General features: G+C 38.0%; 1 protein-coding gene across 3 annotated transcripts in view; it reads left to right on the top strand.

The window, feature by feature from the left end:
* The window catches only part of LOC117403996 (extracellular matrix organizing protein FRAS1-like), a 111,677-nt gene that overhangs the window by 48,040 nt on the left and 43,699 nt on the right, over window positions 1–19,938 (top strand). For all 3 annotated transcript variants that reach the window (XM_059004022.1, XM_034925212.2, XM_059004074.1), the window contains exons 10-23: window positions 677–766; window positions 1,144–1,182; window positions 1,279–1,426; window positions 2,832–2,975; window positions 3,530–3,664; window positions 6,834–6,977; window positions 7,465–7,605; window positions 8,340–8,480; window positions 9,012–9,185; window positions 10,490–10,630; window positions 12,569–12,712; window positions 17,059–17,211; window positions 18,219–18,365; window positions 18,784–18,930. In XM_059004022.1, the coding sequence (XP_058860005.1) occupies window positions 677–766; window positions 1,144–1,182; window positions 1,279–1,426; window positions 2,832–2,975; window positions 3,530–3,664; window positions 6,834–6,977; window positions 7,465–7,605; window positions 8,340–8,480; window positions 9,012–9,185; window positions 10,490–10,630; window positions 12,569–12,712; window positions 17,059–17,211; window positions 18,219–18,365; window positions 18,784–18,930 (1,888 nt within the window). The remainder of the gene's footprint in view (window positions 1–676; window positions 767–1,143; window positions 1,183–1,278; window positions 1,427–2,831; window positions 2,976–3,529; window positions 3,665–6,833; window positions 6,978–7,464; window positions 7,606–8,339; window positions 8,481–9,011; window positions 9,186–10,489; window positions 10,631–12,568; window positions 12,713–17,058; window positions 17,212–18,218; window positions 18,366–18,783; window positions 18,931–19,938) is intronic.

Raw genomic sequence — 19,938 nt, 5'->3', positions numbered from 1 at the left:
AAAGCATTCCAACACCCTCTTGGGAATTTTGAGTTGCGTGACTTTTTTTAATTGTATCGTTTTCTCATTCTTTCCATCCTGATAGTGGATCCCCTTGCACTCTCATTGAATATCTCAAGTAACAGAACAAAGGAGAAATAGAAACCTACAGCAAACACGTCTGATATCTCAGAAAACAACCCCTGTGAAGACATGAATATCTCTTCCCTAAAGCTACATTTGCGTGTAGTTCTTTTATTATGCACGCAACAGGACTTGTATTTCCAGATTTTGTCTGAAATTGTTTTACTCACCTGTTGCAAAAGCTATTATTAAGCAACATTCAGCCAACAAAAAAAAACAAGATGAAACATTGCCCACAACCAGGAGAGCAGAAAGGATAATTCTGTCAGCTTAAGTGAACAGTGTTAATGTTACATACATAAAGTCTGTGCTGTGATGTTGTCTTCATTTTTATAAAAATAAATAAATAATTGCACATAATGTATTTTCTTTGGCCTTCTCTAACATGTTTGCTGTCGCAAGAACATCTGTGATAAATTGTATGCAGATCGAAAGTTTGTGTGCCTGAAACTAACTCTGTTTTGAGAAACTGCTGTGCTTTCTGAACAGTGGGTGGTTATTTATACCTTGTTTGTAGAAGTTCATGTAAAAAGAAATTGTGAATTTTCCACAGGGTGAAGAGTTGATGTATTTACCAGGAAAGTGTTGTCCGGAATGCCTGTCCATGAGCAGTTTCTGTGTTTACAAGGAACAGTCCAAAGAGGTAAATCATGAGGATTAAAACAAGTAGAGACACGTGTTTACTACTGTGTATGGCATTGTTCTAGATACAATATATACATAAATAGTAGACATGCTCACAAATACTAAATCTGAAAGGCAGATCCTACCGCATGTCAGGGTTTTCGTCAATAGACACTATTACAGCTGGAGAGAAATCGATACTGTGTATGAATGAATGCAGATAGGCATTTTTTATATATATTTTTTTTTTTCAAAAAAAGCATTTTTTTTAAAAAACAAGGAATACTATAGATTTTTCAATTCCTCATTATTATACTTCTAAATCGTTAACATTTGTTTTTCCTATAACCCTGTCACTGCAAATATCATTATGTAATACATTTTGTTTTGACCTAGGGACCACAGTCTGACCTCAGAGGTGAAAAGCATCTTGCTGTAAGTACAGCTTTACATTTCCTACCACTCTAGCCTTATCTTTTTCACACAGTTAAACAAACCTGACGGCAAGACCTTTTTTCACCCTGTTCTCAGAATTTAGAGAGGTGGCGAGAGGGCCTGTGTCGAGAGTGTGAGTGCAGGGATTCACAGGCGCTGTGCTTCCAGCGCTCCTGCCCCTCCTGCCCTGTGGGCACCTTAGCTGTGGCAGTGGAGGGCGAGTGCTGCCCACAGTGCAGACCAGGTAACAAACCTTGGACTTCTTTAAGATGTATTTTAACAATCCTGTATACAATCACTACACTTGTGTATATTCAATTTTTTTTTTTTGTTAGGATGGGATTTGTTTTAGGATGAGGTATCACTCTGCTATACTGTACATTTGGTGAATGGAATTAAAATTTTGAAAAACGGCCTTCTAAGCTTTAGAATCTTAAAACTCTGCTGTAACATTAGACAGATTTCAAGCAGACTTATATTATCCAGTACAATTTCTAATTATCTAGCTGGTAATTCCTGCTGCCTCATGTATTGCTCTTTATACACTTAAGAGCATTTTATTTGTTAACTGTAAACACTTTTTAGTTGACCCAGTTTAATTAATAAGAATGGCTTTGAGAGGTTATGGGTAATAAAGTGTTATTGCTCTTTTTGCTGCATTAATCCTGTGCTGTGTTCAAATGAATTCTGAGAAAACATTTTGGGAGAACAATAATGAAATGGTTGCCTGCTTTTGCTAAATCCAAACAGACCAGCAAGTCCAATGAATCAGTGAAGGCTACATAATAGAAGTATCATAAAGGGTATTATTCCCAAATCATATTAGCCAAGTTATACACAACTGACCTGTTATAGAGATTTGTCATTCTCTCCAAAGCTGTCCTTTCTAGCCCATATTGATACACTTTATTTACCAGTCTGTGGTGTATAAAATATGTTCTTGGCTTCCAATGAGTTTGGGTTCATAATAACTTAATCCCTGAAATGTTACTAGCTTGACAGCAGCAGAAATTAGAATGCAAATTTGAATCCACAGATTTTACAGTTCATGCTCGGCTGCATTCATTTTTTGCTTTGTTTGTATCCTCACAGCTCTGATAATGATAATAATCTATTTTCTCTACGCTGCTACAAGCACAATTTGGCAACCCATCTGTATGAAATATTGTTAATGACGTTTTCTTCAGTTTTACTCCCTCACAATTGAGGGCTTTTCCATACATTCTAAAAGATATGAATATAAAGGAACTCATCTAAACAAATTGAACAGGATATATTTTAATTTACACCCCCTGGAACAGCATTACAGATCCTGAAAACACGGTTACAGAATATTATGCACTCGCTAACCTTACAATAAGGAACCCTCTTTAATGCCTACAGTATCTGATTCAGTTATCCCTACCCTGGTATGTTGCTATGTTACAGATATGACAAGGCACTGTTAGGGAGAAGGCTGCAGTACCGGTACTAATTTTCACGGCTAATGTTTCAAAACAAGAAATAAACAATGTAGGAACAGTTATATTGAAAGTTTTGAATCAATTACTTTTATTTATTTTATTTAGAAAAAAAAAAAAAAAAGCTGCGCAACTTCTAGCTAAATCTTGTCCGCAGTGTTAAAATTCAGTTCTTTTTTTCTGTCACAGTCCAGTGCCACTCAGACTGCTTAACCTGCTCCCAATCCCCTGATCACTGTGAAAGCTGCCGTGACAGTCGATTGCTTCTGCAGAACGGCCGCTGTGTGCAAGCTTGTGAACCTGGATTCCACGAGAATGGCAGAGTGTGTAAAGGTATGCCAACCTCAAAGTCATGAGTAACCACGGTGTGGAAAATGTGTGGTACTTATCATTACTTTCTTTCTGAACTGTTCATGACAGATCTGACACACTCACACATACCCTTCACAACACACAGGACCTTGGAGATTGTAATCTCTTGCAATTAGCACACTTTAAAGGCTGCCACATTTTGACTTCAAATCACTGGCAAGGGCTGAATGCATTCCGAAGCTGAAATAGTATCTGAGAGATAAGGTTGTTAGCTTTGGATCTCAGACTGTATTATCAGGGTCTCCAGACCTGGGCGCTGAAAGTCCATAAGATTGCAGTTGAATTGTGTAAATCAGTAGGAAATGAACATACTCTACATTTGTAGTATTTCTGGTTTCCAGGCTGGTTTTCTGAAGTGGTTCTTAGGGTTGCGCAGGGCACAGAGGCCTGGCATTAGTGGTATGCTTCCCCACCTCACTTAAGAAAGTAGCATAGCAAAGAATGTTATAAGCAACATAAACCTTGATGTGGAATATTAGAGTTTGGTACTTAAAACTTTTCTTGTTCCTCTGTAGCCTGTAAGGAGACTTGTGCTGCTTGTAAGAATGAATTTGAATGCACTTTGTGCGGGAAGGGCCGGCTGATGAAATATGGAAAGTGTGTGACAGCCTGTGGAGACGGATTCTACCAGAATCAGCGGCACTGTGCAGGTAATCACATTTATTACAAACAAACAATTTTGATTTTTCCAACTGTTTAAAATAATGAAGTTCTTCTAACTGATAGATGCAATGGGTACATTTATTGAAGATTGAGATTGAGGCAGATCTGTAATTAAGGAGTCAACAGTTTTATGGAAATAGCCCTTTTTATATCTGGAATTGAATTCTTGAAACCTGTGGTGCAGCCTTGTGTTTGTACAAATGTGTGTGACAAGACCCATCTTCAATCCTTCCTGATTCAGAGGGACTGCAAATCATTTCCATCCGCTGGCTTTTCAGAGGGTTTCATTAAAATGAACTGCAGTGGTCTCAGTTCAGATCCTGGTAGACAATGTCTATGTCACCAAACCACCAGCACGATCAGCACTGATAATCACCTGATTCAGCAAATGGACCCAATTTAGGCAAGAATGACAGAGAATGTGGATTACCTCAAATCATTCATGACTTTAAATGTTCAGTAATATAAACAATAGCAATGAGCACTCTGCGCTGACCCAGTTTTTCATGTGTCTGTTATATTAAATGTTGTGAGTGTTATGATATTTTAGAATTATTAAAAGGGTTATGGATGGTAAAGTAAGATGATAATAATAATAATAATAATAATAATAATAATAATAATAATAATAATAATAATAATAATAATAATAATATAGAATTGTGTATTTTGCTTCTTGGGTACTGCATTTCTATAAAATGGATTTATTTCAGACTGAACTAAGCTGTGGTTCTAATGGTTTCCTAAAAGAGAGTGCATATATACAGTAGTATGTATCAGAATTGTTATTAACTATACACAATTACTATTATACAGAAACACTTACGCAGCAAACATTAGCAATAAAAAAACACTATGAACTTGAAATCTTAATCCAACTGACTTAAAGTCATTTCTGCATTGTGCCTTATTAAGAGATGGCAATAAACAGCTCCTAAACCAGCCATTTAAAAACTGTATACCAAGCCTGCAGCAATTAACAAAAGGATTTAACGTTTAATTTCACACTTTAATGACCATAGTAATAAAATTAATTTTAAAGCGGTTTACAGTCATTTAACCATATGGGATGCTGATTTGTGAAGCTAGCTGTTTTACGTGAGCGTGTCTATTATTGATAGATCTGCATAACAATCATTAGAAAATCTGCATTGCGCTAAAGTATCGTCTGATTTTACTCCTCTTTGTATGTTACTTTTATGCATTGATATTTGCACAGAAATAAAGAGTAAGAGACATTTAAACTGGATAATCTCTTGCACAGCATCTTGTTTCAGAGTTCTCTCTGCATGTATAGGGGTTATTGGAGAACATGTTTTATCATTCCCATACCTAATAGTTGGAACTAATATGATAAGCCATAAAAGGGAGGTATCTCATCCATGTACTGACCCAGGCAGCTGCAACTGTTATGTCTGGGCGATCTCTATCAAAGCGTGTCTTTGAAGTTTATCATGATGAGTCATGCTGTTTTATTTTTCATTTATGTTGCTCTGGTAAAATAACACAAATATGCTTTGGTGCTACGTGCTAACTGTCTGAAAACAAATTTGGGAAGAGATCGCTGCCCAGTTTCTTCTTATTGAAGCAGTTTAACTGGGGAAATACTTAGAAACCTGTTCAACTTTTAAGAAATATATTTTGTGGCCTACAAATGATTCGTAGCGCTTACACATGTACACCTTTTGACTTTAGCAGTGCTGAGCACAAAGCAGAATGTTGTATTTAAATTTGATTTGGGTTCGATTTGAGAAACCTCTACTTAATTTTGATCACATATCATAGTGAATGAACTGGACAGCTGGATTACACATTGAATCATACGTTTGCAGCAGATACAGTGTGTTCAGTCCGAGCTGTACTGGGTCGCTGGTTTACACTGCACAGTCAGAGAATGTCAAATAGTGAAAGGGACCATACCAGCTCACTTCTCGTGACACAAGTCTAGACCAAATAAAGAACTTCACAGAACAGCAATACAACATAAGTACTACAGTATAATTATTAGGGACTAATACTGGCACATTAAGGCTAAGTCTATGTTGTTAAAAAAAAGCATCTTTATAATTATACTATTGGGCTCAAAATCCACTTTGCTAGCAAGTTTAAATGGATAGCCATGTGTTCTTGCACTGGTCAGCTTGTTTGGGATTCCGGTTCTGCTTGGCATTTACTATGGCTGTTTATAGAACAATGATATATGCACTGGAAGAGACATGACAGTATTGAATATCAGGTATTACCAAGTGAAAGTATGGAGAGGTCCATCTTGTTGTCAGTCCAGTGGTCCAAATGACAAAATATTTGAAGAGGAAATTGAGCTATAACCTGGAAATTGAATAAAATGTGCTGGCTGTCTGCCCACAGTGTGTGGCGTTTCATGATTGATGTGTCTGTATCATAGAAGTGGTTATATTTAGACAAGTAATGTTATCCCTGGGAAAAATACCAGGCATGTACTGCCATTATCTAAGATAGAATTCTGTACCTGTAGAATTCCATACATAATAAAAGAACCCTGATCAGAGGGCATTGCTGTCTAGTAGTTGACCGCATCCTACAGAGGTCCCAAGGCAACGGCCAATAGTTAGATATTGGAAATGTGTAAACAGTGCATTCGTAGTTCATTTAGAGATGTATGTACCTTGTTATTGTTTTACTTTCCTTCTGTTTATTTGTTTTATGTTGTGTGGTGATGGTAGAAATGGAGCTTCCTGGTTGATAAATGAAAGTTCTGAAGTTTCTAATATTTAATTCATCATAAGTAGTTCTGTGTTGAGGCTTATATTGGATTTTTATTAGGCCTTTGTGTTGGGCCTTATATTGGATTTTCATTAGGCCTCTGTGTTGGGCCTTATATTGGATTTTCATTAGGCCGCTTAGTAAGCAAATAGCTTAAGACAGTAGACAGCGCTAACCTTGGCAAGCCTCTTTTGCAGTAGATAACCGGTCTGAAAGTCTTGTAAGCTACCCTGGGGTTACAAAGTATGTCAGTTTTTAAGAAGCCCTCCTGTTTCCTAATAATCTGTATCTACACACCAAATTAAACTCAAAATCTGTACTCAGCTAAAAAAACAAACAAAATAAAAAACAAAGCTTTAAAAATAATTCCCACAGTTTGAACTTTAAATGGTTGTCCCCTTTTCTTTTCTGCAGCTTGCCATGAGTCATGTTCTTCGTGCAGAGGTCCTGCTGAAAGAGACTGCCTCTCCTGTGAAGATCCATCACACGTGCTCAAGGCTGGGACCTGCGTGGCGAGCTGCGGCCAGGGGTTTTACGTCAACAGTGGAAACTGCTATGGTAAATAAATATCAGAATAAGAATGTTATATATCCACTGTAATTTGGGATTATTTTTTTTTCGCATACTATATTATTCCATATTGTAATATGATATTGTGTATTTCTGAATAGCACTTCAAAAATCAAAGGCTTTACTTTTGTTTTTTGAAAGCCATATTAAATTACTTAATTACTCAGTAGCAAAAACTATTCTGCAGCCCCCATTTAATATTGCATATTTGTTTTAGTTTAATTCAAGGTTAGTTTATTTATGAGCAGTTATAATAACTAATTCTGGAATATCTCCCAGAGTACCACTACCAGTTATTAATACACAAATCATTTTCTCATAATGTACAGTTTGACAACAATACTGGGAATTCAATACATCTCTCATGATTGACTACAATAATAACAGTGAATTGCTATACAGCTACATGCATACATATTAATGTACAATGTTGCTTTTCAATATAAACATACATTATTTGTATTTATTACTCAAGCATGTGACCAGTCTTGCCAGACGTGTAACCCAGACACCCCGAAGTGTCTGAGCTGCCCTTCTGGAAGAGTGCTGCATCATGGGAAGTGTGTCTCCCATTGCCCTGATGGCTTCTACAGAGACACTGCTGGCAGGTGCAGAGGTAAGTGGTGCTCAAAGGAAAAATGCAATTGATTATCTGGCATCATGGTGGTATGTGCACAAAGCATCATGCAGTTTCAAATATAGTTGTACTTCAGCACAAATAGTACAGTATCAGGTCACTTTATCTCCATGCAGTAATATTGTAACTATAAACACTGCAATAAAATAAACACATTTTATCATAGCACAGAGTGTGACATTTTACACTACAGACAGTGACATCACAATGCAGTAATAACTGCAGGGTGTATCAGGTGTACAGGTAGAGAACAGTCTTTGGAATGGATAAAATGGCAAGTGCTTTGGTCTGTCCTTTTTTTTTAAGGTCTTGACTATTTTATAAATCAGTCATTTTGTTCAGCAACAGGCTCTGCTGTCGCTATGGACCCAGTTTTAACATGTGTTTATCCAAGCTGTGCCACGTACTACAGGATCCCAATAAAACCGAATGAGAGGTGCCTGTCCATTTGTCTGTACATACATTCAGCACATTTTTACATTTATACTGAGAACCACTCATCCAATTGTTATGAAACTTGGTAAGGGATTTTTTAGCACACATTTTTCAAGTATCAAAATCTCTGTAATTGAATTTAATTATAAATACATTAATATGTATATTTATCCCAGATACAGTGTAATCTTAATGCTGTCTGTATATGCAGTGTATTGCAGTGCATGTCTTTGTTTCAGAGCATGTGTCTGATTTTGTTTTTTCTGCTTCACCTGCAGCCTGCCACAGCTCCTGTGCTGCTTGTGCAGGTCCCTCAGCCACTCAGTGCAGTCTCTGCCCCGGCTCTCTGGTGCTCCACCAAGGCCAGTGCATACCCAGCTGCGGGGAGGGATTCTACCCTCAGCATGGGGTCTGTAAAGGTAGGAATCACGGACACAATATTACATGAAGAATATCCATCTCTCTATCTAAGGAATAATGCACTATGTCCAGGACATACTGTGCATTCAACCACTCAAGAGGTGCAGGTATCCAACAACACCAGGCGGCCTGGAGTTCAGTATAAGGAATATAAAAAGCCTCACTATTTTCTAAATGTGTTACATTTATCCATAAGCAGTCCTAGCATCCACTACCAGTGGGTCTCTTTACTGTGCTTTTTAGTGCTTGTGTGCTGGTTGCATTTGTAACTGAAACCCATGACGTTGAAGGCCTCACCTTTGCGTAAAAGTCTTCTAATAAAAAATAAAAAAAGACTTTCAAGGAAACTGATTAAAGGTCAAATCCATTTCAATTCGTCTTTATTTTTATCATCAGTTTTTTAAGGTTAAATGAGACTCCAGGAGCAAGAACAAAATGTTTTGGAAACCTACAATGATTTAAAAAAAAGGAAAGAATAAAGTATGTTTTAATGGATATTTGTTCGAACGTGTTTTATCCATTCTCTTTAGCCTGCCACCTGACCTGCCGCTCCTGTGTGGGTCCGAAGCACTCTGACTGCACCCAGTGCCTGAAACCAGAAGAGGTGCTACACTCCCATCGGAAAGAAAATGGAATCCCTCACGGAGTGTGTGTTTCCGAGTGTAAGCCCCAGCTGTACCTCGACACTGACAACATATGCAAAGGTAGAATGAAGATCTTAACACCCCTTAGTTCAACAATGTTTTAACTTTATATACTGTATATATTTACTTTAGTTTTGCTCATTGCCATTCAGCTTTAAAACATGAGTCATTTAGATTTCTGAGTAGTAAAACTTTAAACGGTCTTTTGGTAAAAGCTTTTATATATTTTCAGAGATTTGAGATATGAACATTTAGGTCCTGTTTATTTTGGCACTTACTGCTAGATCAACCTAGATAAACCTATATGCTTCTACAGTATACAAGCCCTTTGTTAAAATTCTTAATCCAACTGTATCCAATGTGTTGACATGCAATTCAGGCCAAGAGAATGATGTGCTATTACAGAAAGGGAAAATAATTTATGAAATATTTATAATCACTGGGGCTTGATAGGGTGTAAAACGTACAGAGAAATATATTTATGTTCTTAAATGTTCTTTGCACAAACATCTTGGAAATATCCTGTTCTTGCATGCACACTTTCTTTTTTAAAACTGTTACCAGAATGTTTTTTAAATTGTATTCAATCAGTGAAACCAAAGTACAGGTATCGAAAATGAGAGTCATATTTAAAAAAAAAAGTTGAAATATATTGTTTGCTCAAAGGTGCAAATGTGCAGGGTGAGCATGTTAAAACACATGCTGTGACTCCTTAGACTACCATGCTTCATTCATTTGTCATTGAAGAGGATGCAGGGATTATCTCCATTATGACATACTGGAAATAGGTAGTAACAAATTCCAAGAGAGGTGAACATATTTAACAACCTGTTTGCCTGGATACAGTACCTGTCCTGGCCAGCTCTAAAATGTGTTTCAAACTGCACCCCAGTGCATGAACCGCTTTAAAATGAACAAATAAATAAAAATGTCATGTTGACAAGTCCAGCTGTGAGGGTATTTTCTGGCAATGAGACATGAACAGTAGAGCCTTATACAAAGTGCTAGTTTACAATGTACTGCAGATGGCATTTTCAGTGTGAGAATTGTGTGTGTGCATGTTGTAGGTTTCTCAATGCAATTAATTTTCAGACAAGGCTTTTCTGAATGCTGACAGCTTAAGTTGAAAAGTGTTAGAGGTTACTATGTACTGTCTTTAAGCCCAAAGTTTTAATATGGACAAATTGTTTATTCCATTGTTCTGTTTTTGTATTTGCAAGTCCACTGTTCATAAACTGGTTTCCCAGCGCTGTGCTATTGGGAATGAAGACAAATCTCCTTATTTACAATATTTTACTAGAAGTCCTCAAGTCCACTTACGTGTCAAGCTAACTTTGTTTTGTACTTTCTTCCCTAACCTTTAGAATGTCATGCCACATGCTTGACGTGTGCAGGGAAAAGTGCTCAGAACTGCACAGCCTGTGCACCCCCAGTGGTCCTCTATGAAGGAACGTGTTTACAGCAGTGCCCAAATGGACGGTATAGTCAGGACAACGCTTGCAACAGTAAGTAAACTTCCCTAGTGTCCCTTATGCAGCTATCCGAATGGAACTGGAACCTCGAGCTAAAAGATTAAAAGGGTTTTTTTTTTATTGCTCTTCACTCCCACTGACCGCAGTATCAAATGTCTTTATACTGCGGAAATGGGTTAAGCAGCAAAGTTGGATAATTATCTGTGGTAATTCAGTGTTTTTTTTATGGTTAGGCCACTGTGTCTTGTTAATATGTTCCATATGCGGGTAATGGGTAATAAAGTTATATTGCTGAGATCAGGGGGTTAGACATGTGCCTCTGTTGCAATACCAGCATGGAAAAGGAGCATGAATTAAACATCAGAGGTAAGGAAATGGTATACATATCAATCTTTTTTTAATTTTTATTTTTTTATTTAGTGGTCGCCAATTATTTCTATTGTTTTCTCCCCAATTTAGTATTGTCCAATTATTTTTTTAGGCTCAGCCCACCGCTACCACCCCTGCGCTGACTCGGGAGCGGTGAAGACGAGCACACGCTGTCCTCAGAAGCGTGTGCCGTCAGCCGACCGCTTTTTTACACACTGCAGACTCACCATGCAGCCACCCAGAGCTACAGCGTTGGAGGACAACGCAGCCCTGGGCAGCTTACAGGCAAGCCCGCAGGCACCCGGCCAGACTACAGGGGTCGCTGGTGCGCGGTGAGCCGAGGACGCCCTGGCCGAACTTAGACCTCCCTCCCCCGGGTCACGCTCGGCCAATTGAGCGCCACCCCCTGGGAGCTCCCGTCCTCCGTCGGCAGAGGAATAGCCTGGACTCGAACTCGCGACGTCCAGACTATAGGGCATATCCTGCACTCCACGCGGAGTGCCTTTACTGGATGCCATATCAATTCCATATCAATCTTACATTAAATGATGTCATAACATAAAGCATTGGCTAACGCATCGCCTTCACATTCCCACTGTGTAAACACATTGGATCAGGCATTTAAGAAACTAAACTCTTTAGGGTCCAAGCTATTTTTGCCAGTTTTTTTTACTGTTCTTAGATTTGTGCCTGTAACTCTTTAACTATAATGGTTACAAGTACATACATGAAATGAATATGCACACAATACATTATTTATTGTTTATAAAATTTATTTTAGCATGGCCAGGTCATATCTGACAGTGTACAATGAAACTTCAACAAGTTGGGAACATGGAAGAAAATTTAGCAAATTGGATTATAAATAAATGAATTATGGCTATATATACAATAGGGTCCAAAAAACTGAACAATTGAAAAATGTGCAAAATAAAAACAAAAACAAAACAAATAAAGCATTCAAATTATTTGTGCCAGGGACCCTGATCATGTGGTGCAAACTATCACTGGGGCTACTTGATGAGCATGGCAACCTAACCCTAACAACTGACTTGCAGGGGAGCCATTTAGGCTTATCTTTAAAAGTTGCCTGTTTGTCCTGTGTTGGTAATTTTGTTACCGTATGATTTATAAAAAATATAGGAAATAATCACAGAAAATGTTCCCTGCTTAAATTCCCCCCCCACCCCCACTTAAATCTGAAATGCCGCTCCTGCTGACTTGTGATGTGCAACTGATCCTCAAACACTGTTAAGACGAAAAAAAAAATATATATATATATTTGTCAGAAAGTAGGTTCTTGTGCCTGCAATGTTTGTTTACTGCACCGAGGTAGGTCTGTCATAGAGCACAGCAGTAACATTGCAAAACAATCACATTGACGTCTCTCTAGTGCCAGTCTACAATCCCAGACATACATGAATATGAGCTCATTTCCTCCCCAAATCTCCTCTTTCGAACCTTGTCAGTGCCTGAGTAAAAGATTTTACAGGGTTCTTATATTTGATGCTAGGAATGTATTATTCTGTGGGCAGGATTAATCAAACTGTGTTATCAATCAGAAGTCATAGATTTTAAACTTCACCTGTTATTTTTACCCAGCCTGTCATCCATCCTGTAAGGAGTGCAGCGGCCCCTCTGATGCTGACTGTACATCATGTCACCCTCACGCCACGCTGCTCAATGGCCACTGCAGAACCAGCTGTCCAGAGGGACAGTACTTGAATGCGGTTGGATACTGTGTTGGTAAGAATCTGTTAAGACAAAAGAAGATGAATATAAAAATAGCAGGTCTTGTTCCCTATGATTTACAGTGCTTAAGTAAAGGGGATCAGCAGCATTTGAAAATGTGAGTTACCATGGGGATCCAGTGTGGCTTAGTGGTCAGCACTGAGAATTGGATATTTATTGACCACTGTGTGATTCTGGGAAAATTACATTGAGTCCAGACAAACCTATCATTATCTTTCAATTACCAGGCTGCTGGGGAGTTTTCTTTGCTTTTCCTCACATATGCTCAGTGAAGATTCAACAAAGTAAGTTAGGGTTGTTCAATTCTGAATTGAGATGAGGTCTGTGATAAAAGGTTTTGTTTAAAAGGAAAAAGAAAATCAAACATATACACATCCTTGTTGTCAGACCCCGTTCCAAATAGATCAAAATATAATATTTTACAAACTACTGTATAATAAAAGTCGAACTGATTCCAAATGTATGTTTTAACAATCATAATATCCCTGATTAATAAAACATTCATAAGCACCCAATGGTAAAAGCATGTTGAAAAAATACAGTCACTCCCCCCTAAATATGTCTCCTAAATACGACCATGCAGGATACTGGATGATCCTAAAGAAATATCTTTTTTTTTACGTTTGTTTCTATCTAGATGTCGTTAAACTAACGATAATGCTAATGGTAATGCTAATGGTAATGGTAGCCATGTTAGAATAAAGCAATGTGGAAAACTGTGCTATCTGATATATCTTTAAAAATGGTTGAAGCCATTGCACATTAACCAGATGTGTGGAATAATATGTAGCCATGGGTATCTTAAGATAAACACCACAGTTAAATATATGGTTTCCATTAGTGGAAAGACTCATGCTGACATGTTTAAACTGCTTTGAATTTGCAAACATAGCGGGAGAAACAGAGATCAATGATTAAAACATGAAGACAAGCTGACTGCAAGCATTTACTTTTTATCAGTTTGAACTCCGTCACAAAACCTTTCATGTTGTGTCTTATGAATTCAAGGTTGTTTTTTTTTATCTTATAGAAAAGTAAAATAACCTTTAAGGATTCTTCCAAATTAGAAAATGCTTACTTCAAGCTGTCTAGAGGAGATATAAAACCAAAAAGTCGAAATGATCCAAATCCAGTCCAAATTGCTCCTCTTCAATTAAAGTTATTTTCTGTAGGCTGTAAAGGGAAAGATGGCATTTTGCCTGCTTGTAGAGATGTTCAAAGTTTGCATAGTTTTTGCTCTCCTTTGATGTTGAAATGTTCTACCCATCTAGCTCATAAAAACTTTACACCAGTATATGATATAAAAAAATGCTGCCTTAGTATGCAATTGATATGAATAAAAGGAGAAAGGATTCGTTTTAACTCGTGTTAGCTTTTGTTATATTAGAATGGTAACGTTTACAAAGAGGTTTGGCTTCTGTAAACCATCTCCTCAGTTAAGTCAATGTGTGAAAAAGAAAGTGACGACAACATCGTTAGTGCTGATTAAGGGATTAGTAGAGCATCTGCAAGTTATAATTAGAGCTACAAATTAAAAAAGCAAATGTAGAGGAAGGGGGAGAAGTCTTTCAGTTCACATGATCAATTATTGGATGTTGTTGACTTTTAATTAAAAAAAATCCCATTTTGATCACAGGTATTAATTTTGATTTAGAAGAGAGTAAAACTGTTGCAAACACCAATGTTGGCTTCCCGAGGGCAGTTGGCTAAAAACACATTTTGGGTATTGAGAAGTATTAGTGCTGTCAGATTTAAGCCGCAGTTTCCTGAGGTGTGATGGTTGGAGATACCTGGCATTTGTACACTGAAAGTACGGGACACTGTTTAAAGCGCTCTTTGTGCCCCTATCGTTGGCATTGTCAGATTGCATAGTGTGACTTTTTTTTGTTTGGAAATTCTGGTCTGCAAACTAAGCCTGTGACTGTTATTGCTTCAGTTCCTCCTAAATCAGCATAGGAACTAAGTTAGCAGGTAAGAAAGCAAGAAGGAATGTAGAGAAAGAGGATACACATATTTTAATGGCCAGTCAAAGTAAAGGCTTCACTGGCAGTGTTTTCTAAATGCAACTAAAGTTATTTCATGTTATTGTTGCACAATAGCTCATTCCTTCCACTGTTGTTCTGACCTATTGTAAATGAGGTTGTTGAATTGGTTATATTCTACAGTAGTGATCATTAGTGTCCCAGTCTAATTGATTGTAGCATTTCTAAAATGTGGCAGCCTTTGATCTTTAAAATGTGTGGGGGGAACATGATTAGTGTGGGAGAACCAAAAGCACTTCATTGTTCTGCAGTGTTGGAAGTTTAGCTGAGCTGTCTGTTTGGAATTTACATTCATTTTAACAGGAACATGGAACAAACAGGGGGAGGCGCTGTTTAAAATAGGAGGTTTAGTCACAGATGAGCTCTTTTCATTGCTGTCTATCTTGATGCCTCCCCGGGCCTGAGGGGGTCATTCTGCACCAGATTTAAAAGTTATAATGAAGCACTTACCTGCTTTATGGTCTGGATGGGGGCTTAAATTGGTTCAAATAAACAATTTAGAACATAGCAGAAACAAAGACCTGCTCAGGAAGGGTAAGAGTTGTCATGCCCTTCTCTAGGTATTAGTGAATGTAGGAAGGTGATGTGCAATTCTGGCCCTCAAGATCCATTCCAGTCTGGGGTTTTGTTCCAAACAGGCCAATATAAATTACTTGTCTATCTCTGGCCTAACAGTTGCATTCAGTGCTTGACATTTTCTCTGGAACATACAGACATGCTAAATATTTAAAGACTGTAATAAGCGTTCAATATTTATGAAAATGGTTCATCTCAATGCTGCCTTCAGGGAGAGTGGGACTGCATTACTTATATCACTGCACTGGCCTGTGGTGACAGGCAGTCAGGCAACTGTAGAACTAACAGATCATTTATGAACCACTCAAAATAACAAGAAACTGAACACTGCTTTAAACTAGCATGCTACTTTTGTTACAAATTGAGTAAAAACACAACGGAGAGAAGATCCCAATTTTGCTGTCCGAAAGTCATATCGCTGCACATCTCGTCGAAGTCAACGTCATTATTCACCTCCATGTTGTTTTCTGTGTTTCAGCTACAGCAAGGGGAAGTGTTTTTTTTTGTTCACAGAAGCAACCTTACAAAAGCAAACTTTTAAATTGATACAAAAGCTTCTATCCATAGTTTTCATTAACAAACTGCAATTACTGTAGCATCAACAGCAATTCAGTGAAACAATAGTTTTCGGCTGAAAAAACTAAACTGAAGTTTGATATTGTAAGGGAGTGCAGCAATAAAAGCTTCACATGACAGAATGCAGTTAAATCTATTTCAGGGTGCTCTTTTATTGCAGGAATAATGCTTCTAAGAAAAAACCTCATTGTGCTGTGCCATCTGTCAGACCCTTAGAAACCAGTGCTGTCTCAATCACTTTTCTCTCAAAAGCCAGTAATTTGTTACAATTGTTCACCTTTCAAGTGCACCTGTAATGTGCCATGATTGGAGTAGATGGTTGTCTCCCAGTTCTGTCCTTGCAGGTACTGTTGCTGCACAAAGGACCTTTGTAAAGCTTTGGGAATTTTGTACTGTAGGTTCAGTGGAAGGGCAGAAGCCATTTGCCTTTTCAGAAGTGAATGTGCTTAATTAGCCTGCATAATCTTTCAGAGAATGCCAGTCTTAGCATTGTCTCCTTCATAGTAAATACCAACTCAATGCCCGGGGGTCTGAAATACAGAGACACAAAGAAAGACGGTTCAGCTGTGCAGATATGCTTTTAGCAATGTGCAGTGTGTGGATGTTCTCATTGTGCTTCAGGCTTTCACTTCAGTTTTTATAAATTGGATTTCAAGACATTGCCAACATAAATATTTACAGCAAATACCGTACTTCAAAAAGCAACTGCCATTTTCTTTTGACCCGACTCTAAGACATATTGTACACAAATACTTTTATTTTAAAGAATACAGAAATGTAACAGCAGTAGGTCAATGAATTACAGACCTGTGCTTTGCTAAGAACTCATTCTGCATATTTAGGTCATTTGGATTCTAAATTGGATGATATTTTTCTGAAAAATTAGTATGAATATCAATACACAGAATTTTTCAATGGAATCGGAACTTATTTTGCTGGATCTGTTTATTTTTTATTTGAAATACATTTCACGGTATTCAAGTATTTGCCATGTATAAACTTCAGCTCAGACTTTTAAGTTGCAGTCAAATCAGCCCTGTAATCAGAACTGTTTCACAGAGATAAACTCACATACAGTAAAACACTGACCAATTGCAGATCAAACCCCTCTTGTTTTGACTGTAAATTCTCTATATCTTTTGAAAGATTGCCACTCCCAGTGCCAGCGTTGTGTGGCTGACTTGCAGAACAATGGCAATGTCTGTCTGTGGTGTAAGGATCCCAGAGGTCTCTTGCTGGGTGAGCAGTGCGTCCCAGAATGCCCCTCAGGATACTACACAGATAGAGGGGCTTGTAAAAGTAAGTATCATAACGGGTTCTGTACATGATTATACAGCACATCTTCGTTGGACTACTAAATTACTGATTAGTAACTATGCCTGTTACTACAAGCAGTGTTATATTACTAGTAGTACCACTATTACACCTGCTGTTTGACTGCTGCCATTTATACTTTAGTTCCCTTTTGTACGGATGTCTACAATCCTCACATTTACTTGATGTAATTACAGTGGTTGAATGGCCATCAACAGCCATGGAAATAAAAGCCAGCTATGTTGTAAATCATCAGATGTCTCGAGCAGGGTTGTGTTGATATCAGAGTCCGGCTCCAAGGTTGGGAATGCATTACTCTAGATCCAGACAGCTTCTGATTGCTCCAGTCAAAACTATAGGTGCAATCCTGGGGACAAGTATTAACAAGAGCTGGGAGAAGCCCCAGCCTCTTCCAGTAAGATTCATCAGTGCCAGAGGAGAACTGTATCAAAGTAGTTAAAGCAAGATGCATACAGTATACAGTATATTATTACATTGTAGTCTGTAAGATGAATAACGAGGTTGGAAGATACAGTAAACATTGTAAATGAATGATATTAGTACAGTATACTGCTTTTACATTGTGGGGTTCGTCAACAATCAGTATTGGCTGATAGGCAAGAGATTCTATTTTAGACAATATAAACCAGCAACATGGATATAGCTGAGGCTCATGTGAATGCTGTTTTATATATAGTTCGGACATTATTTTAAACTAATTTAGAGTATCTGGGTATTTATCGAGGAACCATCTACCTGTCCTTATAGTACTGTGGATATGCCACAGTGATTGTGAATTATATATAAAGAACCACTTATCCAGCTGTGATAAAAACTTGTTTACAGCATTCTTTACCACAAGTGATGTGCTTTAACTATATAGAATGCATTGTGTTCTGGTTCTGGTTCGTAACAGCCATTTGACTGTCTGTTGGTATCGTGTGTGCCATTTGTTCCTCCCTGTTAATGTACTATTTCTCCTTCTATTACAGGGTGTCATCCCTCTTGTAAAACGTGCATTGGAGGAGGATATCTTGCTTGTACCTCTTGTGAGGCTGGCTTGCTCTTGTCTCATAGTGGCTTGTGCAGTTCTCATTGTTACACTGGATACTACAGTGATGAGAATCGGGTCTGTCAGGGTATGTATCTATATGGTTTCACATTCAGTGGGCAGGGTGAGTTCAGTAAACTCTACTCTGCTTTTGATTTTTGAGCTTCATGCCGAATGAGTCGCTAGTGAATTAATAAATGCCGCTGCTAGAGTAAAGGTTTTCAATTACTTTGCCTTGCAGTGGTCTGGCCCTTGTATTTTTCCAGGTTCTGCATGTTAACTTTCCTACCAGACTGCTTGTCCATACACCTCCTTAATTAGCAGGGCTGTAGAAACCTCTGCTCTAATGCAAACAGATAAGGGGCTTAAAGTAAGACCTGATTCCCTCAGGTTAGCTGTGCATGTAGTCAATGAAATGGCATAAATACTTTAGGAAGGGGAGTGATATCCATATGTGGACTAGTTCCGCTTGAGGATACTGAATGATGTGCCTCTTTCCTTTACAGCGTGTAACAGGAAGTGCTTGACCTGTGAGTCTGCAGGGTCCTGCACATCTTGTAGAGACCCTCAGAAGGTCCTGCTCTTCAGGGAGTGTCAGTATGAGAGCTGTGCTCAGCAGTACTACCTGGACTTCACCTCTAGGACCTGCAAAGGTGAGAAATGCATCACATTGTGGATATGAAGGCTTGCTGGACCTGTCAATAACACCTTTCATGACTGACACTTTTGGATTGGTCCTCAGATTTTTGATTTTGAGGGAAAACTTAACAGACAGATTTTTCTTTTTGGAGGGAGGGGTCATCCGTTTTCCTTAGAAAATGTACCTCCTGTGGATTGAATTAACCATGTTTCAGATCATTACTGTTGTTAGAGTTTCTTCTAATACCATTTAATACAAATAATGATTACATGTTACATAACAAAATGTCTTTAAAGTAAGAAAGAATTATAGAAAAAATGATGTTAGTTCAAGCACTGCTTTCTTTCTCTTTAAATCTTCATGCAAGTGTAGGTTAGTGCAAGGGTCATTTTGCTCTTGTACATGGATAGTTTTCTTATATAGTAACTGGTTCCTAATATTTATTTTGGGTAGCTTTGTACAGGATTACCTTAAATCCTTTTTTTATGAACAAGAGTTAACAAACTGACCCTGCAAAGACTTACTGGCTGTTGGCAGCTGTGCCTCTGGCAATCACACAAAGGTTTGCTTCATAATGAGCACGATTCTCTGGTATTTTAAGTGCAGGTGAGGGCTTGCAGTTGCCAATTATTTTTATTTCGTGTGACCTCGTCTGCTGTACAGTGTTTGTTGAACAGGGTTAATGTTGTTTAGAAGGACCCAAAAAGTCATTCCTGATGCTTCTTTGTACTCATAAACCAGCAGCACTGTGGGAGAGGGAGTGGATTGGTTAAAAAAAGTGTATGAACCATAAAATACATCAATACAAGAAACAAACAACAAACCCACAGTCCACAGAGGTATATGAGTTGCAAAAAAAACTTATAGCTAGACCTGACTATCGGAGAGTACCACAGATACTTAGTCAATTTAGAATGCCATTACAATACAGTTCCATGAGATAACTGAATGTTCTATTGCTAAACTGTGTTTTTACAAATAAGGGCTTGTGACACCTGCCTTGTATTTGTCTCTAACACTG

Source organism: Acipenser ruthenus, chromosome 1 (assembly GCF_902713425.1).
Source record: "Acipenser ruthenus chromosome 1, fAciRut3.2 maternal haplotype, whole genome shotgun sequence".
NCBI lineage: Eukaryota > Metazoa > Chordata > Actinopteri > Acipenseriformes > Acipenseridae > Acipenser > Acipenser ruthenus.
Note: the sequence above shows the minus strand (reverse complement) of the source record. Positions and strands in the feature narration are given on the sequence as shown.